Source organism: Netta rufina, assembly GCF_964035555.1.
Source record: "Netta rufina genome assembly, chromosome: 1".
NCBI classification, from domain to species: Eukaryota; Metazoa; Chordata; class Aves; order Anseriformes; family Anatidae; genus Netta; species Netta rufina.
The window spans coordinates 103,526,560-103,540,915 of NC_140123.1; the positions used below are offsets into that span (position 1 = coordinate 103,526,560).

Below are 14,356 nucleotides of genomic sequence, written 5' to 3' on the forward strand. Positions count from 1 at the left end.
GATACTTTCAATGTGATGTCTTTAGCAGAAAGCTGTCCCACTTTTAAGCTGTCTAGGAAAAATGCTTTACAAGAGAAAGATGTCTGGTGTTCCTCCTATCCACATACCTAAATAGAAACAGGGCAATCAATATGGTTCCAGTGAATTCATAAACCTGTGTGAACCTGAGCTCAAAATGCAGAATATGTCTTGCTACAAACATGTGATTTATGTTTTACAACTCAGAGGGTGAATGGAACTACCCTGTGGATGTACAGGACAATGCAAAGTTTTGGACACTGTACTTAACATTAATTATGGCTGAAAAGGTTTTAGCAGATCTGCCTGCATGTCACACCAACAAGTACCAAAATGATCTGCCATAGTCATAAAAATCTCACAGAAGAGCTCACAGAAGAGCATGTTCACAGATTGGGTGTTAAGTGAACTTAAATGTTTCTTAGCAGCTCATACAGAATGTAAGCAACATAGGAACATAGGTACTCAGATGTCCAAACATTCTCAAGTTTTATGCTTTTTTTTTTTTTTTTTTTTTTTTTTTTTTTTTTTTCTAGAGGCCTCTCCACTGAATTTAGCTTATTATGGTGGAATTTAGGATGTGGTTTACTTAGAAATCCATATGAATACTTTTGACATCAAAGTTAAACGTTGGCATAATTTTGTTGATGAAGAATGAACTTAAGAAATTACTCCAGTGTTTGATGTAACAAATACTTCTATTACTGGAAAAACACGCTGGTAGTATGTTATTTCTCCAAAACTATTAGATGATTTCTGTAAGAGATTTAAGCAGGTCACAGAGAATATTTTCAGACTTTGCTAAAACTCTGAATGTGACTTCTGGGGCAAAGACTGAAAGTGTAACAACTTTCCAAACATCTAGCAAACAGATTTAACTCAGCTTTGTAAACAAGTAGACATGTCTCTTAAAGGTCAATGCCTGAGCATAGCCCTAGGGTTTCAGTAGGCTGACAGAATTGCCAAACTGCAAGAGCAGATGCTCTGCCTGTGCAGCCCTGGTGCTGCACGGATTTCAAATTAGGCCAGCAGTCTGAAAGCAAAAGCTCTCACTTAAAATTTGAGGCCAAATCTACCCATTTCTAAAGCTGTAGCTCTATCTGGGTTTATGTTTGTGGTCTGCTGTACTTTCCTTGCTTTTCAGATAAGTGTTTTTTTTTTTTTTTTTTTTTTTTTTTTCTATACCATGAAATCTTTTCATTTTTGCTGCTTTCAGGAAAAGTGTGTGTTTACTTCTAAGCTGGGGTTGACCTGCAAAGGCTGGCTTCTAGGAGAGCTGATCCAGGTTATCCTGAAGGTTTAATTTTTTAAAAACTTATGCAGCTACACACATGCAAATTCTACACTTGAACCCTGATGCTAGGACCTAGCTCCAATGTATACAGACACATACTGCATAATAGCCAGCTACCTTGCAGAGATCCTAACAAGCAGCCACAAAATCTGCCACCATGTGCAGCCATATGGCAGCACAAGTGTGTAGGCGGAGAAGCCCTGTATGTTGAATCTGTGGGGTGAGATGCCAAACCTCCTGTGATTTCCCCTACCAAAATATTATTTGTGGAAAAGCAGCAAAATACATTCAGTTCAATTAAGCTCAAGATTCCCTGGCCTATTAATTATGCAGTGTTCTTCAATTTTGTTTCTGGGAGGTGCTGAGCGCACTCTGCTCCCAGCTGAACCAATCAGGCCCAGCATCTCTTTTGATCGGTCCCCTCATTATTTCAGTGTTCACCTTTCTGAGGGCCCTGACTGCAGCAAAGAGCATTAGTATATACTTAATGCCTCCTTCACCCCAAGCTCTCTCCTGAACTGGGTGCTGCTGCTCTGCCCACCATCTGGTTGGAGAGGGGCTCTGGCAGAAAATTTGTCTTCCTGAAAGCAGTGGTTTCTCTGAATGAATTCGATGGAATGTGCCCTGTTTGGATGCTTTCAGAGTATGTATAACATGTCTGAGACTTTCAGGGGGAAAAGCAGTGGAAAAAACATCTAAATAGAAATGTTGCTAGCAAGACTGAGGGTTGGGGACAATACTTGCTGAAGTCTCTCTAGTGCCTTTTTATGGCAGACATGACAGCCAATCCTGATCCAGACTTTGCTCACGCTCTGTAGAAAAGAGAAAGTCTGATCATCACATTTTAAAATTTAATAACAAATGGCTTCCAATCAAGCATAGCAAGCAGCTGCTGTCAACAAGAAAGAGTGTAACAGTAGATGCAGAGTCTCACAACCATTCACTTCATGTTCAAGCTCTTCACATTAACGATGATGCACTTACAGTCACACGCACCACAAGTTTGTACATGGAAACATTTGTGTTGCCTTACAAATGTTTTTTCTTTCTTTCTGTCATTTATTTTGTTTTTAGGCTTCTTGAAAGACAAGCAGAGTCTGGTTGGGGCTGACTGTCATGTACCCAAGGTAGTGGTAACGAGCAGACACTGCATCCCACAGTTTGCTGTGGATGATGGTAAACTCCAAAAAAAGGCAGTACATCAAAACACAAAATCCTGGGGCACTTTCACACACACGGCAGTCACAGTTAGGTACACACACCTGCCTGATACTGTAAAACCTCAGCCTGTGTTTCACTGATCACTTGGAAGGACAATAAAACAACAACAACAAAAAAAAAACAACAGAAGGGCTCCTCCTTCACGCAGCCGCCTTCAAAGCCGTGTCTATGAGGAAGCTCTACAACCTGTCAATGCATTAGTGCACCAATAAAAGCAAGGGTATCCTAGGTACAAGACAAACTTTACTCTCTACCATGTCTAGTAAATCCTCCTAATGGTTCTTTTACTGCTACTCATGTCTGTTAAAGAGGGAAGAATAAACTGTACCTGGATGAGTGTAGAGATGGTTTTACATTCCTTACTTAAATGTTTAGGAATTTAATACCGAAGCAATCTGGGATTTCTTCTGGATTGCCTTTTTGGTTGTTGTCGTGGGGTGGGTTTTTTTGTTCAGCATTGATTCAACTGGAAATGTTTGTCAGAAAATATTTTCATCCCTTTCAGTGGACCCCAGTTTTGGTGAACAGTGATTTAATTGGAAACCTTGGAATATACATGCCATAACCAAATGTGATTAGTACACATATCTGTTTTACTTCGCATATGGAGTGAGCTTCACTGCCCTTCCTTGTCAATTGAGTATAATGTCAGCTGTTTCCAAAATCATCAGCAACAGGGACTTGTGACTGTGTTAAGTTAATGCTTCTAGGGTTGGATGCGTTTACAGAAGGATGGGACTCATACCTGCAGAAAAGCCATAAAAAAAAGGTTTGGTTTTGGTTTTAAACAGAGCGTTTGACAAGTGCCAACAAACTTAACAATCCTTCTGAAGAAAGAGCATCATCTTTTTGGTTTGGCAGTAAAAATAATTTTCCTAGGCTGTTACTGTTTCTACTGGGATGGAGCCCAATTGAGAAGATATTTTCCTGTTGCCAAACCTCTGAAATCAACAGACTCAACTTCAGCATAAAGAACATCATATCCTTCTAGTGAATATTTTCTATTTTAGCTCCAGCAGCTCCAATGAGACCCTGTCCGCTTGCCTCTCTCCCGGATGTTTCCTCTCCTTGCTCCTGCTGCAGCCCTATTTCTGGACTCTGCAGGTTCCCCTCCTCTGCCTTCTTCCAGCTCCAGAGACTTGTTGCTTTCTTCCTTTCCTACTTCACCTGGGTTCTGCGATCAGGTTTTACAGTATAAGTTGTAATTACAGAGGGTGGAGTTTACCAGCACAGAAGCCCTTGAGCAGACTGTGGGACGTGTGCAATAACGAAGTGTAACCGGTGTACCTTGCTGCATGAGAGCTCCAACTCCAAACCAGAAACTATTTAGTAAAGTAAAATTGTTTTCCACCACATCTGAGTCTGGGTTGCACGGGTGGGGGTTATACCATTCATAGGGTGTAAACCTGTGGCAGTTAACAGAAACAATCTGTAAACATCAAGTAGAGTACACACAGTGGCAGCAGACCTGCTGAACAACACACAAAATGAGGAGATTAATGAAGAAAACACAAGAAAAAGGAAACCTTAGTGGAAAGGCTGTCCGCGGGATGTCTAGCAGCTGCCTCACGCAAGCTGTGGAGCAGCACTGCCACGCCAGGAGCAGTTTCCACAGCCTTACTGCTAGCACAGGGACTGCATCCTTACTCCTGCTCCTCTTTGGTTACTGCCCTCATAGTTGGGGCTGCTGGAACGGCCCAAATCCCCCAGGACTTTGCTGCCCATGCCACTCCCACGCAGACGTTGGGGTGGGGACAGCTGGAAGCCCTCTTGCTGCTTCGTGGCAAGGCATTTGGAGAACAATGAAGGAGGAGCAGCCCTCTCAAGACAACCCCTTTTAGCTGCCTGTGGTCAAGACACTCGACGCTGAATGCCTTCACCCTTCACAAAGCTGCCCTGGCAGCAGGGAAAAAAACTGGCGGTGGCTGGAAGGCACAGGGGAGCGGCTGCAGCGGCTGAAAGCCATAGGCCATGCTGTCGGCAGTGTGTAGGAAGAATTACGCAGACGATTGCCTTGAACAGAGGAATTCTGCTCTATTCCCCATGCACCATGCTGCAAATGGAAACCGTACCCCTTCTGGTCTGCAAAACACTTGGCAGAGTTACTTTAAAGACCGTTCCTCCCCAAGGTACCTTGCCTGCTGTTGCTTCCCACTGCTGCATGGCTTGCTACATACTTTCTCATGAAGTTTATGAATATAGTTTTAATTGACAATGTCATGCCAATACATTTTAATTACTGTTTCAACAATATAATTAAGCACTGAATTTACGCACGGTTGCAAGCAGAGTGCCTTGCTCAGCTGAAGTAATGAACTCTGATAGTAATGAACCTGCTAATTGAAACAGTATGTAGCTAGGATGCCATTAGCTGAACAATATTACCATTACTAGTACCACAGTGGTTAAACATTATAACAAAAGACACAGTTTTCAGATTCAAGATACAACAGTTCTGCATATACCAGTTAGAAGAAAAACAATCACCAAGTTATAGGTTTCAGAAAGTCTTTGAGTAGCAATGAAATGGTTCCCAGCACAGTTTGTGCACATGTGGGTAAACACATCCTGAACAAGAGTCTCAGCATTAAGAAATGTACACAGCCTGGACACCCAATGGACAGGAAAGTGAAGCAGTCCCACGCTGTGAGTTCAATCACAGGTATGGGAGTGCTACTATGGGACAGTAAGAAGATGTACAAACAGCTCTGTGGGACCTAATTGGGAAGCCCAAAGCTGGGATGGGACAAACATCTCCATCACACATGGTTTGATTTTGGGGTGGTCCTGTGTGAACCCAGAAGCTGGACTTGATGATCTTGGGGGACTGCTTAATGTTAGGTCAGAGGTTGGACTCAGTGATCTTGAAGGTCTCTTCCAACCTAGACGATTCTGTGATTCTGTGATTCTGTGATCCCTGTGGGCCCCTTCCAACTCAATATGTCTACGATTCTATGATACTACAGCCACTGAAACAGCCAAACTGCAGTTGTTGGAAAGTGGCAATGAAATTCTGGCAGAAAAACTCTTTCTGCCAGACTGGAAAGATTTTTTATCACAATGGATATATATTTTAATGTGGTACTGGGGTTTATATTACTTTTCCACCTTAGCATAAAAGCTGGTTTTCTTCTTGTGTTTTTATTGCTGTGCTGAGCTCCAAGAAGAGAATAAGTTATAGTTCTGCTCTGTGTCAGTGCTCATTCAGGTCTTCTGTTTACCTGGTCAATTACCCAGTTTTCCACAGTTTTCAGTGAGAAACCCATGCTGAGTTTTCTGCTATAGATGAGATGTTTAAGGTTACCTAAGCACCTTTTTCTATAGTCAATGTGCATAGTTATTCACCTTGTATGACTGATGGTTATCGCAGCTGCCTAGCTCTAACATCATTGACATCAACAGCACAGTGGGTATGACATTAGCAATAAACAGAAATTTTGGCAGTAAATGCCTTCTTCATTCACTGCCAGTATACTTGGGAAAAGAGCTTTGTCAGTCTGTAACCTTTAGCAGTGATAAAAACTTCAGTGTTTGAGTTTCAGAATTAATGTAACAATGACAAGGCTGCATGATACTCAAAGAGAAACAAGAAATGGTTCAGCTGTTGAAAAATCTGAAGAAAAATAACAGCAAAGTTACCCCAGTCCATGACAATTATTCCCAAGTTTTTGTCTTCTGCAAAATTATGTCAAAACACCAATAACTGTTTAATTTGCTATGGCATTGTTAAAAAACATATATTTTTAAAAAACATATATTTTTGTTTTTTACTGAAAACAAGATTGCCAGATATTTACTGAGACATTTGGCAAATCTTACAGAAATCATGGCATATATGAAGACATGAACAGTCCTAGATGTTGACATTAAGGATGGCTTAGCTTCTTGAAGTAAATTAAAATGTCCAAAGTCTGGAGTAAATTAAGACCACATGTGAGCACAGTTTCATGTACTTCTTCAGCCTATATAGTCATTATCTAATTAGGCACTGGTTTTCAGCATAAGTTCCAATAAAAAAAAAAATAATTAGAAAAGTGCATAAATTCAGAAAATTATCTTAACTATTTTGCTTAACTAGCATGTTCTTCTCCTCTTTCCCTAGAATAGGGAAGTTAAGAGGGTGATACACAAGCTTGATATGTTTAAGTTGTTGCAAGTTGGGTTTTGTGTATTGTTGCAAGTTGGCTATGTATTATAAATGTTTGTGGGTCTATACCTTTAATGACATTTGAGCCTTTTAGCCACATTTGACAAATAGGTAGAGGCCTTAAAGGTTATTATGCTCCTGTAAGTTTTGTGAAATGTTGCAGCGGTAGCCCCACTAGGGGAGAAGCTGCAGGATGATCTCCCAGCATGTTCCATGGCAATTAATGCACACAGGAAAGATCTCCTACAAATCCTTCGGCTGCAGGGAAAGTAAACAAGCAAACAAACAAACTTCAATTGGTGATCACGATCCACCAGGAGACACAGATCTGTAGGGAAATCATGCTTCATTAGTTACACGACTCCTGGAACTACTGCCTTTTGGAAAGGTTTAGGAAGCAAAACATAGCACAGTTACACAGGCAAATGCTACAGATTTACCCAAACACGGCACTGTGGTTTGGAGCAATATTTAGCAGCCAGGAGAGTAAAGCAAACAGGTTTCACAGCTGATGATGATCTGTGAGCACTGTGCATTTCCATTCGGTTTATTCCTGGCCATGCATCTGTGTGTAGGCAGATCTGCAAGCAGGCAAGGGACCCTGATGCTTATTTACTCTTGCAGCCTTTTTTTTTTTTTTTTTTTTTTTTTTTTTTTTTTTTTTTTATAAAAGGAAAAAAAAAAAAGAGCTGAGGATAACTTGGGTTTTGTTTTCCCTTCTGCCTATTCTGAGGTGGAGAGGACTGTGGGATGTTTTCAGTCTTGGCACACAACTGCAGAAAAGTCAATCTGTCATGGTTGAGCAAATTTAATATTAGTCATGAGTGAGATCATGATTTGCGTACAGTAAGAGCAGTTATTTATGGTACAGTGAGCCACTGCAAGAGCTTGTGGGAAGCCATGACTAATTGTGTACAGTCTCGTCACTGCTAGGGAGGGATGAACTCTCTTTTTTACCAGGGGCCAACACTAATAAATTAACCTATGACCTCTCCTCCTCAAATTCCCTCCTCTCTCTTCATGTTCTCAGAAACTTAAAGGAAAAAGTAAATCCCACAGACTTCTGTACTTTGGCACTGGAACAGAAGCATGCAAACAAGCGAAACTTTCACATAGGTTGACCTCCTGGAGCTAGGCTTGTTCAGTAGACCACAGAGAAATGTATGCCCGAGGCCAACCACTCTCAGCTGAACTGCTCCTGTGAATAAAGATTTTATAGGGTGTGTCTGTTGATTAGAAAAAAAAAAAAAAAAAGAGTGAACTTTAGGAAAAGCAGCAAGAGCTCCACTTGACTTGGCTCACACACATGTGGAAGTCAGGCAGAATGTATCAGAATTAATGATTCAGATTACTATGATTTTTGTCATGTTTGAATCAGGGTTATGGATGCATCTTTTGGAAAATATACAGTATTGCTGATTCTTTAAAGTAGAATGTCATCATTTGCAATAAAAACTGTAGCTTTTCCATGTTACCTTTGCTGTGATGGGAAAGGGTGCTGTTTCAATGATACACAACTATAGTTCTTATATTTCATAGTATAAATATTTTCCCAGACCATTTTCCCACGTAACTCATTAAGGTGTAAGACATTGCTGTATATGCAAAACAATGCATAATGAAAGTGGAAGAAGCATTAGTGATCCTTAGTAAAATGCTACAAAACATGGATCTCTGTGAAGTACTAATAAAAATATATATGTTTTAAATTGTGAAAAGGAAAAAAATGAAGGATATGCTGAGATCAAATAAACAGAGTTAGAAATGAAATTCTGATGCCATTATTTGAAGAAAGTGACTATGCCAGTTCACAGAGCCCACAGTTTTTGAAGAGTATAAAAAAAATATGCCTCAAATGACCAATTTCCTCTGACAAGTTTCTCAGTTCATCTTCTTTCATGCTTGGTTTTCCCTTGCTCAAAATCACACAGCAACTGACTCCCAAACCATGGTCCATGGTCTCTGCAGCCAAGACAAGTGGCTTGTAGCTGGCTTGTGAAACTAGATCAGCTGTCTAGAATTTTTAAGATAAAGTTTGATGTTAAGGGTGTAGAGTGCTCTTCTGTGGCCCACTGGTAGAGAAAATGTGGTACACCTGTTTTTGAGGTCATCGTGAGCTTTAGGATCCTTTGGAAAAGTGGTGTGTATGTGCTTATTTCCTACTGTTTTTACACTGGGACTTCACTGGGAACCTGCCACTGACAGGCAGGCTGCACCTCAGGACAGTGCTGGGAGAGACCCTTAGTTCTGTACCACCTTGCAGATTGCCCCCTCAGGATCCCAGGCATGGTATCTTGTGTTTCCAAAGGGGAGTGAGCTGAGCTAATTAGCATCAATCAGCAAAAATATGTTCACAACCTCTCTCCTACCTTTTATATGTACTATTAGTAGGAAAAAAAAAAAAAAGTGTTTACATACAAGTAATATCAACTGTTTTTCAACATGTAGTTAGTGTGCTGAGGTGCTGTGCTCTGACAGAAGGCGCCTGACACATTTCATCAGATATTTCTCTCCATTCTGCCCTTAAGGAAAGTTAAATCTCATCACATTGCAATATATAAAAGTGATAGCAGTGTTGATGTGAAAATACCAAGAGATCTTCTAGAACATTATGTTTCAGGGCTGGATAAAATCCTTAGAACAGCTACTTTGCAAAACCAATGTAACACCTGTGAGATGAGAGGTAGTTAATGTGGATGCATCTGAAACTATGTGTTTGTCTTACCTTGCAATGACAAAGAGGACACAACTGACTCCAAGGCAGGCTAGGAGAACATACATCCAAATATCAGGAGAAAGAGGGTTTAAAAATGAGAAAACACCAGGGTTTGTGCCATTGGGCTTCCGGTACAAGATACTGATTCCCAGCGTCATGAAGGGCTTGGAAAAATCAATTACTTTCTCTCTTACATAGGTAATAGTGAGAGGAGCAACTGCCAGATCAGCTTTCTGAAAACACAAAGGGGAAAATACTCATTCTTTGTCATGTTTTCATGCATACACAATACTCTTGCTTCCATCTCTTCCTCTGAGTAATAAAGCTAAACCCAAACTGACTATAAATACAAAGTGCACAACAAAACTTAACAGTGCTAGGGTATTGCTGCATACCTGACATCCTTTTTCTGCAGGTGGGGGATCCTTGTGTTTTTTTTTTTTGTGTGGAAGGTCTGACCAGGGTCACGGGGCTCGGTCTCTGGGGGGGGCTAAGTCCTGTGGGGCTCTGTCCCCAGGGAGGATTACATTCACAGACCAGAGCCTGCTGCAGGACATAGTTGAGTTCTGCCTTTGCACCTGGAGCTTGTAGCCAAGGGGTGACAGCATCCATGCGAGCTCAGTGCCCACTGCCCCCCAACACCCAGGCACTGCGAGATCAGACATAATGCTGTGACCTGCTACTCTAGCAAGAGGTGACAAGACAGAGCAGTGGCTCTAAAAAACTGTAGACAAGTGCAAACATTTCATGTGGGCTGGCTTCACATAAAACACTGCAGGTGAAAGGAGAATAAAGAGAGAATGATTCAATCTTACATGATCTATGAGCTCTTTGACCATCCCATTCCACTCTCCTTTGTCATTCTGGGCTCCATATTTACCGTCAGAAACTAGTTTGACCTCATAGATGAAGCCCAAAATATTTGACAGCTCCTTTAGCAAATCCAGGCAATAACCCTCGAATCTGTCATTTCCATACAAGGGCTTGTCAGACTTCTTGTACATAACATAGGGATCTTCCTATAGAAAAACACAGCAGATGTAGCAACAAAAATAAAGTTTGTTTCAGATTATATCAGTTTCTCTAAATTATGCGAATATTTTATTAATGGATTGCAATTAGTTGGATACCAGTAATTTATGATGTCCATTAAAAGCTGCTCTAGGTGTGTTAACAAATTTACCGAATCAATTAGTGATAACCATAAGGGCCCTAACTGTCAGTGGAAAAGACCATTCACAGCTCCCATGGGCTTTAATTAAGGTAGTGCTTAGCAGCCTCAAAATCAGATCCAAGATTTGTACTCTACGTTGTCCCACCCTCAGGGACAGGAAGGAATATTGGAGGAGAAGCCTAAATACCAGGAAAAGAATCATAAGCAGAACCTAAAATTTTGTATTCTACAAGAAATAAATCTCTATTGAAAAAAATCTCTAATGTGTAATATAGCAGTGAGCTGAACAGGTACTTAGAGGAGAAAATGAAGAACAGCATAGATAGATTGCAAACCACTTCACTGCTTTTTTTTTTTTTTTTTTTTTAAAGGGATTTTGTGTAGAAGGTCTGGGCAAGAACATTGCTGCAATTTAGTGCAGCAAAAGGCCTTTGGCAACAGAAGAGGAGGGCAGAGGGAGCCTTTGAGCTCTTTCTCTTCCCTGGAGGGGTTAGGCAGAATAATTGAAAAAAGGAAAAAAAAAAAGGGGGGGGAGAGGGGGAAGGAGGAAGGGACAGGGAGGAGGCATGGAGAGAACACATGAGCAAAACAATTGGGTGAATACCCATTTCCACATTTTCTGTTCATCGTAGGAAAGACATACCTCAATCTGTCTGTCTACTATTTGCTGCTTTCTTTCATTCCTCTTCATCTCACTTTCAGTAAACAGAAAAGATGTATAAATAGTGACTACAAAACTGAGCATTTGCATGTGTTAATTCTTTTGGGAAGAATAGTATGCAGGGTGCACCTCTGAAATTTTGAAGTAAGCTAAAGAGACAAAGGTTCCCCAGAGTCATTCATTGGCAGTGGGGTATTTTGAGTCCCCCTTATTGATGGATGAAAACTTATGCTGGTTCTGAGTCTATAACACAAAATTTGTTTGAAAACAGTGGAGGAAAGGAGCAGTAGAGACACATCAGCCATACCTGCAACCTGCAGCACGGATGGGGACACCAGCTCTGCCCACCAAGACTTACCAAAATGGTTGTGACGATTAGCGTCCGGTTAGCCAAGGAGTCGGTGATGTTGGTCGACCTATCTTTGTTGCTGTCCGTCATGTTAAGGCCGCTGTAGGAGTTCCAGACACCGATCTACACAGAACAGAGCTGGTGAGAGCCTGCCTGTCCTCAGCATGCTGGCTGGGGTGAAATGCAGGGTTTCCCTAAATGCTCACAGCCTGGGAAGTGTGCATTGGCTCTAGTCACCACAAAAAGAGACACCAGAAGTACAAGATGCTAGAGAAGGGAAACAGCTGTAGATCTGAATAAGGCAACGACATTGAATGGTTGATTGTCACATTTAGAAAACACAGGGAACATACTGCTCTTTCAAAAGCAGGCTGAAATTGTTCAGCTGTAAGAGTATAAGGCATGTCAATACAGTGGTGTACTAGCCAATTTGCTACAAAAGTGGAATATGTTGACTTCCTTTCCTGCTAAAAAAATGTCAGATGTCTATTTTTATGGATTTTTTTGCTTTTGTAAATGGTAGAGTTGCAACATACACCTAGATTTCTCTTTTCCACTGCAACAGATTAAAAGCTTGAATAAATATGTTGAAGCAGATTGACGGATGCACTGGCCTTTTGGTTCTGCTGTGCCTTCACCAGGTTTAGCAAAGATTATTCTGTCATTTCTTACTACTATATATGACAGAGTGAACAAGGTGAAATCATTTCACCTACTGATCAGTATTTGCTCAGTAAATATAAGCGACCAAAGGCAAAACCAATTTTTGATTCTTTTCTAGCTCCAAATATAGTGAAGAATTGTGGCATTTAATGCCAGATCTGAAGCCTAAAGGGATCCATGATTTCAGTGGATCTGGATCTATACCATATATATATATACCTACATATAGATCCTATATACCTGTATATATATCTATTATATGATCTATGTCTATATCTAGTATATCTATAGTGATCTATATCTAGTATATGATCTATTCAAATAAATATGTACTTAACATAAATGCAGTCTGAAAGCATCTTTTTTGTTTGTTTGTTTTAATTTGGTTTACATATACTGTGTGGTTGAGGGCTGGTGTGAGAGAACCTCAGGCAAGTAGCTTGCTCAGTTTGGTTCGTATTTTGGACATTCGTGGAGAGCACCAGATGGATGGCATGGAGGACTGGTATCGTCCATCCACAGAACTGTCTGCATTGCTGTGCCACTCTGCCAGCATGTTTCAGCTCTACCTGGGAGGGATCAGCTTTCATATCCTCCCTTCTAGGATTGCCAACAAAGCTGCCAAGTGTGTCTAACAAAAAACCTGCTGACTTGTCCTGTGTACTGAAGGTCTGTAACCACCATCAGGTGCTCAGTCATCAGACCCATGCAGGACCCTTTTTCTGTGGCTGTTAACTGATGCAGAGACAGACCCACCTTTGTACCAAACCCAGCAGATTAACTTGTGCCTGCTGATAGTCGATTCAGGGTAATAACTGTATAATGTCATACAGACTTTGGGTTTGTGTCCCTGGGTGCCATTATTCTTGTGTTTCATAATTATTGTCTCCAAAGTATGCTTAATGGGGATAGTCATGCCATTTATTTTATTTTTTATTTTTATTTTTTGAAGAGTTTATCAGGCATTCCCTTTGTTTCCAAAATTAGATCAGGTTGAGAAACTGATCTGGAAAGTATACACAGAATAAGATGTTGGATATTATGATAGTCTGTGCCAGGAATATAGTAAATAACCAGTGTCCTTGAATTTGCACCACGGTGGCCAAGTTAATCAAAAGCTGTTCTGCTCGTTGTTACTGACTTGATTCACTTTTATCAGCTGGCAGCAGGGAAGAGGAGAACAACCATGAAGAACATGTAACAACACAGTCACAGGGCATACAAAATACACCAGGAGACCACTCTACATCTGAAGATAAGGATGACACCACAGGTCAACCTTGATTAGAGCAATGGAAGAGATCGGAGGGGCACTGGAAGAATGAGGCCAAGGTAGTACATCACTATGGTGAATCCAGGAGATTTATTGCAGTTTAGTGACAAGTCTGAGAGGTGTCATATGCCCTTCTCAGCAAGCCTGTGTTTTGAACCAATTGTAATTTGGTTTAAATCAATTCAGCATAACACGAAGTGCCTAGAGTCAAAAGCCAGATCAGTTCAATCGCGTTCTGCACGTCAGGTAGGATGATCTATTCACCAGTAATGAGGGAAATGGAGCCCTTTGTGCCTTCGCCTGATTTACTGATATTAAAACAAGGTTATTAAGTACGTCCTTTATAAGAAAAAGAAAAGAGTGCTGTAGGATGCTTTACACTGGTCTACTCTGTAGCATTAAAAGACACAAAACCAGAACCTTTTAAATTGTGTGTGTGGGAGGGGTGGGAAATAATAAGAGCTGTGCAAAAGATATACAAAAATATAATTCTAAGTGCTATAAGAAAATTTCAACTTGTGAATCCAAAACTCTTTCAACATGGTAAATGCAGTTGTTATCTTCTCCTTACAGAATAGCAAGTGTGTAGTAAAGAAAACTGTGGGTTGTACCTCCAGCAGGGAACAGCACATGGAGCTGGTCTCTGATTCCCTCTTTGGTGCCTTATCCACCAGACAGAGACATCCTATGTTAAAAGAGGACTGAGATTCCTGAGGTGCTTTATAAACAAGCTTAGTTCCAATTTCCATATGTTAGTGAATGACAGCATCCACTTCATCAACTATATTATTTTCTGTAAGGAGCTAATAACACACCCGTCAAAATTTTGAGTCAACAATG

General features: G+C 40.8%; 1 protein-coding gene across 2 annotated transcripts in view; it reads right to left on the minus strand.

The window, feature by feature from the left end:
• The window catches only part of GRIK1 (glutamate ionotropic receptor kainate type subunit 1), a gene marked incomplete at both ends in the record, with an annotated part of 166,806 nt that overhangs the window by 21,104 nt on the left and 131,346 nt on the right, over positions 1 to 14,356 (minus strand). For both annotated transcript variants that reach the window (XM_084284305.1, XM_084284304.1), the window contains 4 exons: positions 3,821 to 3,939; positions 9,406 to 9,629; positions 10,212 to 10,415; positions 11,590 to 11,703. In XM_084284305.1, the coding sequence (XP_084140431.1) occupies positions 3,821 to 3,939; positions 9,406 to 9,629; positions 10,212 to 10,415; positions 11,590 to 11,703 (661 nt within the window). The remainder of the gene's footprint in view (positions 1 to 3,820; positions 3,940 to 9,405; positions 9,630 to 10,211; positions 10,416 to 11,589; positions 11,704 to 14,356) is intronic.